This window comes from Myxine glutinosa, chromosome 10 (assembly GCF_964187855.1).
Source record: "Myxine glutinosa chromosome 10, kmMyxGlut1.1, whole genome shotgun sequence".
In the NCBI taxonomy this organism is placed as follows: Eukaryota; Metazoa; Chordata; class Myxini; order Myxiniformes; family Myxinidae; genus Myxine; species Myxine glutinosa.
In genome coordinates this window covers 8,831,283-8,846,634 of record NC_136270.1, presented here as the reverse complement: position 1 = coordinate 8,846,634, position 15,352 = coordinate 8,831,283, and the positions used below count along the sequence as shown (strand labels likewise).

The 15,352-nt window shown below is 44.9% G+C and overlaps 1 protein-coding gene across 2 annotated transcripts in view; it reads right to left on the bottom strand.

Annotated features, from left to right (window-relative positions):
- LOC137434249 (protein CBFA2T1) overlaps positions 1–15,352 on the bottom strand; it is a 164,078-nt gene that overhangs the window by 87,916 nt on the left and 60,810 nt on the right. Inside the window, exons 1-2 of one of the 2 annotated variants that reach the window (XM_068127070.2) lie at positions 4,200–4,216; positions 3,174–3,297 (exon numbers count right to left, since the gene is read on the bottom strand). In XM_068127070.2, the coding sequence (XP_067983171.1) occupies positions 3,174–3,183 (10 nt within the window). In that variant the 5' untranslated portion in view covers positions 3,184–3,297; positions 4,200–4,216. Of the gene's footprint in view, positions 1–3,173; positions 3,298–4,199; positions 4,217–15,352 lie in introns of those variants that run through there. The other variant, XM_068127069.2, reaches the window with a different exon arrangement.

Here is a 15,352-nt window from a genome sequence, read left to right as displayed (position 1 = left end):
TCTGGCATTTTCCATCTCCGTGGCCCTCAAAATTGGCCTCATTCCTGATCTTTTATGCTTTCCCGGTTTCCCCATAATTGATCTCGAGCAGAAAAGCTCAACACAAAAGGAATAAAATGCAACTGTGGCGGTCGTACGGCGACTGGAAGTTGATGGATGCATTTCCAAGCGGCCCATATGTCCGACACGTAGGAAGCATTCTATTTTCAACATCGCAATGAAAAGGTCATTTGCGTGCACTCCCCGGTAACGACGAAGCGAATCCAAACTGACAGGCCATCATCGATCGTATAGGCATTATCACAGTCCTTTTGTTTCACCGCTAATTGGCCACAAGTGAGATCAAAATCCTTTCAATCAAGAGGATGAGACGTAGCCATGGCGAGGCAGGTATGGCGACACCAAACCCTCGAAAGGTAAAGTCACCCTTTTCTTCGTTTTCTTCTGTGAATACAAACAGTGGAAGTTGAACTATTGTCCACAGATCCAAAGTGAGAATTCATTCCCTCAAATATTCCATACGTCAACCGTGTCAAATTTGAGTGCCGCTTGCAAATGGCAACACAAAATAATTTGCAATCTGATTGCATGCACGTTTTCAATGACTTGTCCTCGAGATCGTTCGACGAAACGACCGATGATACACACACATGCCAGAAATGCCAGTTCCACAGAAGCACCATTTTCATCTATCTATAATTCCAGTAATCTCTGTCTGTACGTCTGTACGTCTGTACGTTTGTTTGTCTGTGACCGCTGTTTCTCGACAACCACGGGTCCGATATACTTTTAACTTGCCAGGTATATTGCTGGGGACCCGAGGATGTGCCTTTTCAAGGTTTCATATTAATCGGACAATTACTTACCGAGCTATGTCCAAAAAACGATTCAACCAATCAGAGAGCAGCGAACGATCGCGTGTGCCGAACGTGGCGGGCACACTCTGCCTCGGATGGCACATTTGAGAGCGTATTCATTTATTTCACGTTTGCAAACTATGTTGGCGTTAAACTATGTTTTACAACTAATAAAAACGAATTTGCGATTCATTCGCTTTCCTGCGCGTTTGTGCACGCGATGGCGATTTCTTTACCAAACTCCGGAAGCCGTTCGCTTTGGACCAAACCATTGCATGTAAATAGAGGGGGGGGGGATTGTCACCACTCGCAAGCCGTTCGCTTTGGACCAAACCATTTCATGTAAATAGAGGGGGGGGATATAATTTTAGATATAGATATAGTACGGGCATGCCCTAGTTTACTACAATCGCAGACGAGTCAATTCTTGCAGATGGCACGGTGCAGAAGCAGATTGATGCATTGTGCGCATTCTGGGAGCATATCATGCATAGTATGTATTCAAGATTAGATGGGAGAAAGAGCAAAATAGGGTGAAAAAAAAATAAAAAAATAAAACGCTCGTCTGAAGTCTGCATTAGCAGCACCACCCGTTCCTTCCGTTGGAACGAATGTGGCATTCCAATGAGGGTGCGGCGGGCTGAGAAAAACGGCACCAGTCTGCCGATAAGGCAAACAAAGGCTTCCGCAGCTGGAGATCTGACGGCAGGATGTAATCCTGTTTCACCGATTCAAATCCGCACCACAATTTGACCCTGGAACAAATAAATGTTCGGTGCTGGCACTTCGTGCTAATCTTTACGGAGGTGCATTATGAGGGATCCTCCAAAAACAGGTGGCCTGGTTCAAATCCAACGAGCACGGCTAATAGCGACCGCTTCAGATACGAGTCTGGCAATGTCGAACCTTGTACAAAAAGAGATACACAAATCCTCGAGGCCAAAAGGCAATGGGACAATCGATTGTGCATCGACTTCGCCGATATACATTGGTTTCGGACACTCGACGTCACCCTACACAATTCCTGTTGAAAGGATCATGTGCGGATGTGGAGTTGTTGACTGATGGATGAAATCGCTTTGGAATGTCTTCGAAGCATATTGCTAACAATCCTCCTGCTAACAAAAGCTGCCACAACACAATCAGTGCTGGCAAGTGGATGAATCAACTTGATGTTACATCCAGTAGGAAAAGGCAATCAGGAATATGTCCTTGCAGCCCAGCAAGGCCACTAAAATTGGTCTCTAATGATAGGTCCTTCGCTAGAAAGGACAACTGAGGCTTTCATCTCAGTGCCCATATATATATTATGTTCACAATAGGGGCCGGGGTAGAATAATATGGGAGAAAGAGGATGGTTCGGAAGTTGGGAAGGACAGGGGATGAAAAGAGAAAGGATGTCGAGAAGTGATACATGTCAGGAGCGGAGAGGGGAGTGGATAAGCATAGAGCATATTCGAAAAAGAGGTGTATGGCAGACCAGAGGGCAGGTCAACAGTTCCATCATATTTGCATACTTAATATGCAGATGACCCCCAGATGTTTGACAACAAAAATCATCTCTTCACCCACAAATCTGCCTTTGGATATTTAACAACAGTTTTGATCAGAAGTTCATCTTTACACAATAGCTCTTTGATTTCCAACCTTACAGACCTCCTAAGGGTGTTGCCACATCTCTTAACCACATTGCCACATCAACTTCAAGAAGGCTCGTGCATGTCCTGCAGCGAGTGGACAGACATCAAGCACAGTAGGCCACAGACCCGTTTGCGACTCATCGTGATGAAGTTGTGGAGAATGCAGCTTTCTTCACACAACACGACAAATGGTAGCCTGAAGGACTGAGCAGGTGCTCAGTGATTCGGAAGTCAAAACAGATCTGAACATCCCTGACCTAGATGCCTTAAGGGTAGCAATGTGTCACCGCATGACAGGTTGCAAGAACAGCACAGCACGAGTGTTCGGTGTCAAACCAAACGTCTTCCATTCTAGACTCCAATAAAATTGGGCAATGAACACACATTAATCATCCCAATCACAGTTTCCTTGCCACACCCGGGCAGTCCAATGATGGACGATCAGGGCGAGCCCACATATCGACTTCTGCTAGCAGCTCAGCGGCGTGCAGCCACAATAAAGCACATCAACAATCGAGCAGACAGGCAAAGCCAGGGGTTCCCGGTGAGTTGATAACATCCAATGTCAAGTTTAAGCACTTGGGGCAGGTCACCGGGGTAATACCTTCCACAGTTTGACGCAAAAATAGGATAGGCCTCGACATGGTCCATTGCAGGAGCTGCCAAGCCCACTCACCTGTGAACATGGCGGGCGGCTTCTGGAGCTCAACGCTGTCCCTCGGTAGTTCTTCACAACTCACCAGGTCGTTCTCTGACAATTCACTGCGCCTCGGTGACTCGCCTTGCCATGCCGCCAAGATCTGCAGAGCAACAAAGGAGTCTATTGAAGATGCACCCTCGATATCTCCACCAAGTGTCTACCCCTTGCACAGCTAGCACAGACACCCATGCAACCAGCAACACCGGTCCTCGTCTCAACACTCGCACACCCAACCCCGAAGAATAAGCGAAGCCCCTTGCACAAGAGCATACAGATGGGAGTCGCTTGCTGGGAAAGGAAGAACAACAGTGTTTGCCGGGGCCTGATAACACCATGGGCCAACACCCTATTCCTTCCCGGGAAGTCCGGAGACACCAGTGCCGCAGTTTTCAGCCGTGTGACCTAGCAACGTCACACTTCCTACTTTCCAGCCTGCCAACATCTACAATGCGGGGCATTGTGTTGTCGTGTTTGCAGATATGCAGAAACACACTATGAGAACCTCTCAATTTCATTGTCTAAAAGCAGCTTCGCTTGCTGCAGCCCTTCCTCCCCACTGCCCCCACCCCCCTCTAGTTTCAAGCCCCATGTTCAATTATACAGCATCAGCACTCTCCTCCGTTATTCACAATCCGGTCGCCTGGCTTTCTTGACATCGGAGGCTTCACACTGATCCTCCGAGATTTTCAATACGATTACGGTAAACACATCCTCTAAAACATTCCAGGACCAAGATAAAGAGGTAAATTGGCAAGAGCAAACCAAATGACATCAAAGTGACAAAAGGCAAAGGCAATCTGTGGGTAGGTAATGAATCGTACGCGGGCTGTGGCCATGGCTCTCTTGGTGCGAGCATTGCATGAACGCAGCGCCGGGTAGCGCAGTCAATGGCAGAGTGGAAAGGCGAACCCCGACGGAGAAGGATGCGGGGGTTGGACAGTTATATGGTACACGCGAGAGGGTTGGGCGCAAGAATCGCTCTACCCGAGGCTACTCTCTCACCTGCCCGCAGCCTGCGCCGGTGTGCGGGTACGATAACGAATCGCATTTCCCGCTGCGTTCTTATCGCGCTCGGGATATTCTCGCGCGTTTCCGAGCGACGCTCCCGCGAGGACCTCGATGGAGGGAGTCTGGCGCTCGCGCTCGCCACGAGGACGGAAGAAAAACGAATCCCTCTTCGAAGCGCGCCCTCCGCCTGAACTTGCTCCCGAACGCTTATCAGACTTTGCGCAGAAAACGCATTTTAGAAACCGGACGAGAGAAAGACAGGGAAGATCAACCATTACAATGGCATATTATACTTGGCGCACGGAGGCGGGAGATTGCTCTATCAGGCTTGCGCAGATGGATCTGAGAAAACAAACAGCGGGGCATGCTACCGCGCAGAGTAATTATCCCACGGCAAAGGCAAAATCTGGTGCTGGATTCGGGACTAGAGGGGGGGGGGGGGGAGGGAAGGGAGGGCGATAGGAGCGCCAGGCAGGGCAACATGGCTTGGGCACGGGGCCAGGGAAACGCGAACCACAGCTGGCTAGGCACCTGACACCTGGTCCGGAACAGAGCCTGTATTTCGGACTCCCCTTCCCACGGCGGTCCCTCGACCCCTCCCTTGCTCCACACAGCCAACAATACATGGATGAGATATTCTCCGCCTTTACGGCAGATAAGGACGCATCTTGTCTCCTTGAGCAATAAGAGTGGATGCTTTGTATTGCACGTGACAATGCAACGATGTGTGGATGAACCAAAACGACGATGTGTGGATGAACCAAAACGACGATGTGTGGATGAACCAAAACGACGATGTGTGGATGAACCAAAACGACGATGTGTGGATGAACCAAAACGACGATGTGTGGATGAACCAAAACGACGATGTGTGGATGAACCAAAACGACGATGTGTGGATGAACCAAAACGACGATGTGTGGATGAACCAAAACGACGATGTGTGGATGAACCAAAACGACGATGTGTGGATGAATCAAAACGACGATGTGTGGATGAACCAAAAAGACGATGTGTGGATGAAGCAAAACGACGATGTGTGGATGAACAAAAACGACGATGTGTGGATGAACAAAAACGACGATGTGTGGATGAACAAAAACGACGATGTGTGGATGAATCAAAACGACGATGTGTGGATGAACCAAAAAGACGATGTGTGGATGAAGCAAAACGACGTTGTGTGGATGAAGCAAAACGACGTTGTGTGGATGAAACAAAACGACGATGTGTGGATGAAACAAAACGACGATGTGTGGATGAAACAAAGCGACGATGTGTGGATGAAACAAAGCAACGATGTGTGGATGAAACAAAGCGACGATGTGTGGATGAAACAAAACGACGATGTGTGGATGAAACAAAATGACGATGTGTGGATGAACCAAAATGACGATGTGTGGATGAACCAAAACGACGATGTGTGGATGAAACAAAACGACGATGTGTGGATGAAGCAAAACGACGATGTGTGGATGAAGCAAACCGACGATGTGTGGATGAACCAAAACGACGGTGTGGATGAACCAAAACGACGTTGTGTGGATGAACCAAAACGACGATGTGTAGATGAAGCAAAACGACGATGTGTGGATGAAGCAAAACGACGTTGTGTGGGTGAAACAAAACGACGTTGTGTGGATGAAACAAAACGATGTCGTGCGGATGAAGCAAAACGACGATGTGTGGATGCACCAAAACGACGATGTGTGGATGAACCAAAACGACGATGTGTGGATGAAGCAAAACGACGTTGTGTGGATGAAACAAAACGACGATGTGCGGATGAAACAAAACGACGATGTGTGGATGAACCAAAACGACGATGTGTGGATGAACCAAAACGACGATGTGTGGATGAACCAAAACGACGATGTGTGGATGAACCAAAACGACGATGTGTGGATGAAGCAAAACGACGTTGTGTGGATGAAGCAAAACGACGTTGTGTGGATGAAGCAAAACGACGTTGTGTGGATGAACCAAAATGACGATGTGTGGATGAAGCAAAACGACGATGTGTGGATGAACCAAAACGACGATGTGTGGATGAACCAAAACGACGATGTGTGGATGAAGCAAAACGATGTTGTGTGGATGAAACAAAACGACGATGGGTGGATGAACCAAAACGACGATGTGTGGATGAAACAAAACGACGATGTGTGGATGAAACAAAACGACGACGTGTGGATGAAGCAAAACGACGATGTGTGGATGAAGCAAAACGACGATGTGTGGATGAAGCAAAACAAAAACGTGTTCAGGACAAGCGCGTCGATAAAGTTTCTCGATTTTCATTTCATGTCTGGAATTAAACGGCATGTTGTCAAATGATAAAGAGCGTCTGCTGCACGACCATTTGATCTCGACTCCGATGATATATATAGGCCTATATTCTCGATGGCGGATCCGAAACGCCCAGCTGCGGCTAAATGGCGCGAACACGCTCCCGGAGCTGGGACCACGTGGACCGTTTGACGTTATCTCCCACGGGATGGCCACACGACAAGCAGCTACGTGGCAATCGATTAAAAAAATGGGGTCGAGCCAATGAACTGTCATGAAAAATAAATATGGTGGCCTATATGGCAGAGCGCATGTTATTTATTTAATTTAAATCGGAGACCGGGCATTCCCGCCATTTTAATTACACCGCGCAGCTGCCTCGACGCCTCCTCCGCGAGCTTGGTCTTGAACAGCAATGGCGGTAATCGTTAATCCAATATTAGAACGAACCGGCGATTATTTATTAAAAGCGGTGCAATGCCTCTGCCTTCGCGTTATTTAATATAAAGGGCCGCCTTCTGAAACGGCCTCAAATCCTTCTTTTGGCGCGAAAGCGTACACGTGCTCCGCGTGCCAGGTTTTGTCAGCACAGGTGCGGGTGTGCGGAGGGTGCGGGTAATGAGCCCTACTGCTTAATATGCCTGGCAAGGCGCCGGCGCGCTAACGGTCGCTGCCGCCCAGATGAAGCGCCTTCAGTCATCCCCGTTCCCTGCAGGGTTCCCGGAGGCGCCTCTTTCGTCAATCAAGCGGTGCCAACAACCCCCAACCCCAACCTCACTCCCGCATTCGCCGCCCGACCATAACCTCGGTCAACGTGAGACGTCTTCACAAAGACACGTTGCTTGTCCAAGCACCGCCATTAACACGAGCTCAACGATATGTATTCTTAAAATGATTTGCGGGTAAATGGTAATTGGATTATACAGGCAGAATTCAGGAGGGTAGGTGTGCGATGCCTGGAACGATCTAGGACACACACACACACACACACACACACACACACACACACACACACACACACACACACACACACACACACACACACATACACGTAGACACACACATACATACATATACACGTAGACACACACACATACATACATACACATACATACATACACACATACATACATACACATACATACATACACACACATACATACACACACACACACACACATACATACATACACACATACATACATAGACACACATACATACATACATATACACACATAGACACATACACACATAGACACATACATACATACATAGACACACACTGCCCAAGAATGGTACCGTCTGTCTATAGCAAGTCGTTGAGAGATTGAAAACTGTGTACCGTGAGTGTTGTACAAAAAGGTCTACAAACGTTAACATACCCACAGCAGTGTACAAGAAACGAAAAGGTATTTATGTAAAAATATAATATCAACATCCGAGCATATTTTATTATAAATTATATTCTCATACATAGATATAATAGCTACAATGACATTTTAAAACCTGGGGTCTTGGTCTAGGGTCTTGTCTGAGTTACAAAGCGACAGTGGATCGGATTTTGACTTCAGAACCGAAACACCCTGACTATCCTCGCCATCACGAGGAGCATCGTGCCCTGCTGTCCACGTCACGTACACATCGTCACGTACACATCGTCACGTACACATCGTCACGTACACACCACGTACGGCGGGAAAGGGACATGAGCATGTGCCCCAAGAAGGAATGGACGGTCTACCGCTGAAAGATCTAGGCACGTGTGCACGTGGAGTCCACTGGTGTGCGTCCATTCACACCCGGACTCACTTGTGTCCAGGGCACGGCTAATAATGAGCAGCTCCTGGGTACGCGCACGCTCCGGGGAAAGACCGTGGCATTTAAATGGCATTCGGTGCGTTTCGCACAGCGGTGTGCAAATAGCAATCGATTAGAGTAAGGCGAGTGCCTCTCAGGCCAATGTGTGGCGCCTCGGCATGGAGGACCAACGTGCTCGACAACGCGCCATAGGGGGTCCGCTCACGAGGTCTGGGGCCTATATTGTCCGAGGCAAAGGGCACAAAAACCATCCCCGGAGTACTCGGTGCGAATTCCAGGTTCGTAGTGAAAATGGGTGCACATAACGGCAAATACGAAGATGTCCGCTGTGATCAAGACCGTTGGTGTTGCTACCTGGGGCCCTGGCGCTTGGGATCCCAGGTTAAAATCCAATATACTTTGTTGATTTTCCCATTGTCGACTAATGCACTTGTAATTGATGTAAAAGTACCCAATGATGTCTTATACAGTAATGTCTTTGTCCGGCAGGAGATTTGTGCACATGCTCATCCACGGGCACGAATATTTGGGTAAAAAGAAAGAAAAAAAAACAACAAAAAAAACGAGAACAATGCAACTTTGTCACCAATATGCCTCCGCATAGTCCCACAACGGGTAGATGCCATCACTCTGCATATGTATGGATAGTGGATCACGTTTGTGAAGTTTTGTGTTGATCGGATAAGGTTCGTTTTTCTATCCAAGATGGCTGCCAAACCACGTGACCTATGACATAATTTTCAAACTATATGCAACAGTGCTGCTAGATGATATTTGTAAAATTTCACATCGATAGGGTGAGCGGTTTCAGAGATATAATTATTTAATATTTTCCTTCAATCCAAAATGGCTGCCAAACCATGTGACCAATGATGTCATAATTTAATATTTCAAAATACATACATACATACATACAAATGGGTCATAGATCATGTGCATGCAATTTCAGATTTTTAGGATAGGAAATTCGATTAAAACATTTTTGGCTGGTATATCACTTCATCTATGATGTCATCATTATCATGCTTTTGTTCCACATTGGGAGTACTTGTCAATGTGCCAAGTTTCAAATTTTTCCATTCAGCGGTTTCAGAGAAATTATTTTTAATTATCTCCTTTTAATCCAAGATGGCTGCCATACCACATGACCTATAACGTCACAATTATCATAAAAACATTCTGCATAGGTGTCACTCCTACCCTGAATGTTTCGTCTCAATCGGACATATAGTTGCTGAGAAAAACGAGGTTTAGCCCGTACGGACGGACAACCGAAAAACATAATGCCTCCGGCGACTTTGTCGGCGGAGGCATATCAAAAGACCAGTCTATGTCACAATTGGAAAAATGAAGAAAATGAGTTGATAGTTTACTTTTTCTTCTTCTTCTTTACCTTTTTGGGGTGAGGTCCAATGGTAACAAGTTACTGCCCTGCCTTGACCATGATACTCCTCCATTCCCATGTGTCCTCAACCAACTCCACTCTCCTCTGTCCTCAACCAACTCCACTCTCCTCTGTCCTCAACAAACTCAACTCTCCTCTGTCCTCAACAAACTCCACTCTCCAACTACCCAACCTTACTGATGTCCCTCTTTACACAATCCTCCCATCTCAACCGCAGTCTACCTCCCTTCCTCCTACCCTGTTCCCTCTACATATCCGCTCTCTTTGCCCTTCTCTCTTCCCCCATCCACACCAAGTGTCCAGCCCATCTCAGCCGGCATGTCAACAATATCCCCGTCCATCTCATCTGCACAACAATCTCCTCCCTCAGTTCATCCATCCTCCTTCTATCCACCCTCTTCACTCCTGCAATCCTCCTGACCCAGTTGTTCTCACAAACCACCAGCTTCTGTTGTTACTTCCACTTACTGTGACTCCTACCTTGTTGTTACCTGCAGATCTTACTTATACTTCGGAAAAAGTCAAATAAAAACGCAAGAGGATAACCTTGAGAAGATAGATCTGGAATAAAATGAGTGCAACGGTAACAAAAGTATTGGACCGAATTAAAAATTAATCAAAAAGGAAATGAAATACATCACTAAACTCATAGAAACAGGAAAATGAAGTTAGATTGATAAGGATCGACTATTCTTTTGATTACACTGTGCTGCCATTTGCATAGTCCAGAATTGTAAAAGCATCACCAACAAGCCAAGAAAAAAATGACAAGGATCATTGCAAACCATTGGTTAATGGCCGGCCTATGGAGACCACTACAAGTGAGAAAAATGCAGGAGAGTTGCCAAGACAAAGCCATGATGACACCTTATTTACCGAAACGGTGACGCCAAATAATGTCAAATACAGCAGCTCATGCTCCTTGGAATGTCTTGGGGCAGATCCAGCATTCCAGAATTATAAAGGTTTTCCAATGAGATCATCAAGTCAGCCTTGAAAAAAAAAAAAAAAAAAAAAAAATATATATATATATATACACACACACACACACACACACACACACACACACACACACACACACACACACACACACACACACACACACACACACACACACACACACACACACACACACACACACACACACACACACACACACACACACACACACACACACACACACACACACACACACACACACACACACACACACACACACACACACACACACACACACACACACACACACACACACACACACACACACACACACACACACACACACACACACACGGTTGTGCTGGCATTCTGCAAGCAGATTAATCCATCAATTAAATGAATATGAGTGAGGAGTGTGAGCTCTTCGTTTATGCGCAGTCAAAGTTCCACTTTTCTCCGGGCTGAGAAACTATGGCGGCCTTTATTTACTTTAGCAAATAACTTTCTGTTATCCTGGCTTCAAGTCACATCAATCAGCATGTCAAATTTAAACGTTCTCATCCACCTAGAAAATACTAAACATTTACATCAGTGAGTCAGTGAGTGGTTAGAAAAACTTATATATATATATATATATATATATATATATATATATATATATATATATATATATATATATATATATAGATATATATATATATATATATATATATATATATATATATATATATATATATATATATATATATATATATATATATAAAGGAGGAGTGTCTGTCTGTCTGGATGTCCGCTTATAACTCAAGAACTACACATCGGAGAACAGTTTTAGACACAGATTCGGAATCAGCATAAAATTCCGGTGGTTATAGGCTACTTTTTATTTTAATATCAATGGTTTAAAAAACCGCGCCAGCTGCAATTCCATGGTGTAGTTTGTGGCGGCGCTATTGCCCCTTTCCGATCCCATGACGCATTGCGGTTCCGATTCGCGATAAAGTCTATGCGCTATCACCGACACTTTTCCACCTTTTCCATACCTTTTAATCAGATTTACCTTATCGTCCATCGTAACCACATTACGCTTGGAAACACTAGCATTATCCTTCTTCGGACCCATGGCTAACACAGACACAGTAAAGGAATACTGTACGTCGCCTCTGTTTTGAATGCGAATCAGCGGTTGCGCGTACGTACAGTATACTGTACGTACATATTTATATATTTTTATGTGCTTTTTATTGTATTTTAAATTGTTTTTTAGCTTCGTTTATTGTTAATTTATGTACTATTTCATTTATTTTAAATATATGTTTAAGGAAAACAAATGTTGTCACGTCTGTAGGAGTGACGTAAAGTCGCACATAATGACAAAATGCGTGCCATTTTTTCGCGCCAAGAACGGAAAAACATTCCTCATTAATATCATCCTGGCCAAGGTTCGTCAAAATTCGGAAATTGCCCTGGCTGTGGCCTCAAGTGGAATTGCAGCTACACTTCTTGAAGGAGGAAGGACAGCACACTCAACTTTCAAACTGCCTTTGGATTTGACCAAGCAAGACACCCCAACCTGCAACATTAGCAAGAATTCAGCAAACGCCAAGATCCTTCAACAGTGCAAAATCATCATCTGGGATGAGGCTACTATGAACCACAAGCAGGCATTCGAAGCAGTGAACAAAACACTCCAAGATATTCGCAACAACAAGAAAATCATGGGTGGTGTGACAACTGTTCTGGCTGGAGACTTTCGTCAGACTCTCCCAGTCATCCAACGGGGCACAAGAGCAGATCAAGTCAAGGCCTGTATCAAGTCTTGTTATCTCCTCTGGCCACATGTGCAAAGACTTACCCTGAATACCAACATGAGAGTCCACCTTCTTGGTGACAACACTGCAGGGGAGTTCTCAAGCCAGCTTTTGAAAGTTGGCAATGGCCTATACCCTCAAGATGCATCAGAACAAATAACTCTACCATTTGGACAGTTTGTTGAAACAAAAGATGACTTGATCAAAAAGGGTCTTTCCCAATATGGAAACCCAGTTCCAGGACTCATCATGGCTTGCCGAAAGAGCCATTTTGGCCCCCAAGAACAATGCTGTTCAAGAGATCAACAATTTGCTCCTCCACCAACTTCCCGGTCATGAAAGAAATTATGATTCTCTTGACAAAGTGACAGATGAAGATCAGGCAGTAAACTTCCCAACTGAGTTTCTCAACAGTCTTCAGCCTCAAGGACTCCCAACACACAGGTTGATTCTCAAGGTGGGAGCACCAATCATGCTTCTAAGGAATCTTGATCCACCAAAGCTGTGTAATGGAACACGATTGACAATCCAGCAAATGATGCCGCATGTCCTAGAGGCAACCATCCTCTCAGGACAATGCAGAGGAGAGAAAGTATTCATTCCAAGGATACCACTTATTCCACCTGACCTTCCATTCTCCTTCAAGAGGATTCAGTTCCCCATCAGGCTATGTTTTGCTATGTCCATCAACAAGGCGCAGGGGCAATCAATGAAGGTTGTAGGCCTGAACTTCACAGAACAAGTGTTTGCCCATGGCCAGCTGTACGTGGGCTGCTCGAGGGTTGGAAAACCAAGCAATCTTTATGTCTTGGCACCAAGTAAGAAAACCAGAAATGTTGCAAACCCAGAGGTTTTGAGAAATTGAAAATTGAAAAAACGTCATGCAGGAAATGTACTGTGATATTGCTCTAAAATATACATGTTCTTTTCATCATATATTTGTCTTATTCTTATTCAACCCGGGCGAAGCCGGGTACCTCAGCTAGTATATATACATACAGTCATGTGAAAAAGTAAGTACACCCCATGTAAAGTTTTGACTTTTTCAACATATTTCAACATACAGCTATTTGATCTTCATTTCAACAATATTGATAGATAAAGGTGATATAATATAACAAGTATCATGAAACATTTACATTTTGTAGTCCATTGTGTAATTTAAATAAACATAAATGCAAATTTCGCATGTGGAAAAAGTAAGTACACCCTTGGCTCTAATAGGTGGTATTGCCCCCTTTGGCAGAAACAACCTCAAGTATTCGTTTTTAATAACTGTCTACCAGTCTCTGACCTCGACTGGGAGAAATTTTTGCCCACTCCTCCATGCAGAATTCTTTCAGCTGTGCGATGTTTGAGGGGTTTCTTGCATGCACAGCTCGTTTCAAATCCCCCCACAACATCTCGATGGGATTTAGATCCGGGCTTTGACTTGGCCATTCCAGAACCTTCCATTTCTTTCTTTTCAGCAATTCCTTGGTGGATTTACTGGTATGTTTTGGGTCATTGTCATGTTGCAAGGTCCACCTTCGGTTGAGCTTCAACTTTCCGACAGATGGCCTCACATTATCCTCAAGCACCCCCTGGTACAATGAAGAATTCATCGTGGATTTTATGATGGTGAGCTGCCCAGGCCCTGATTCAGCAAAGCTGCCCCAAACCATAATATTTCCACCACCATGCATTGCAGTTTGTGTCAGGATCTTGTGGTCAAATGCTGTCTTTGGTTTTCGCCAAACATGTCTTCTGGTACTGTGGCCAAATAGCTCTACATTTGACTCATCTGTCCAGAGCACATTGTTCCAGAAGTGCTGGTCTTTGCCTAGGTGTTCATTGGCAAACTTTAGTCTTGCCCTGATGTTCTTTCTGGACAGCAAAGGTTTCCTCCTGGCACACCTCCCATGTAGATCAAATACGTGCAGCCTCTTTCTAATGGAAGACTCGTGCACTTTGACATCAACAGTGGCAAGAGCTACCTGTAGGTCCCGTGATGACATTCTGGGGTTCTTGAGACTCCTTTCAGCATCTTGCGGTCTGCTCTCAGGCTGAACTTGCTGGGGCGGCCTGGCCTGAACAAGTTGGCAGTTGTTTGGAATCTTCTCCACTTATAGATGATCTTCCGGACAGTCGAATGATTGATTTCAAATTGTTTGGAGATCTTTTTAAATCCCTTCCCAGACTCGCAGGCATCTATAACCTCCTTTCTGAAGGCCTTAGAGAGCTCTTTTGATCTGGGCATTGTGACGGCACACACTTCAACAACAAAGAGCAAACCAAACTAAATGTCTGAGGTTTAAATAAGACAGGTTCCTCCAAGATCCTCTCTAACGATGTTCTCATCATTTACACCTGAGCTGGTGCACCTGATTCTAATTTTAGGTATTTGAAGTAGTGATAAATGTTGGGGTGTACTTACTTTTTCCACATGCGAAATTTGCATTTATGTTTATTTAAATTATACAATGGACTACAAAATGTTAATGTTTCATGATATTTGTTATATTATATCACCTTTATCGATCAATATTGTTGAAATGAAGATCAAATAGCTGTATGTTGAAATATGTTGAAAAAGCCAAAACTTTAGATGGGGTGTACTTACTTTTTCACGTGACTGTATGTATGTGTATATATATATATATATATATATATATATATATAAATATATATATATATATATATATATATATATATGGTATCTGTAATCTGGTTCTCCAACCTAATGAGCGGACAGCATGACGTCATCGCCATGCATGTCTGCATTGCCTGCAAAGCTCCAGAGGAACCATCCAGCAGTGCGTCATTACGGATTATAAATTCAGATACTGTCACAAGTGCATGCAAAACTCACAGTTACCGACCTGGTTTCGCCCTTGTTGGGGCTTCAT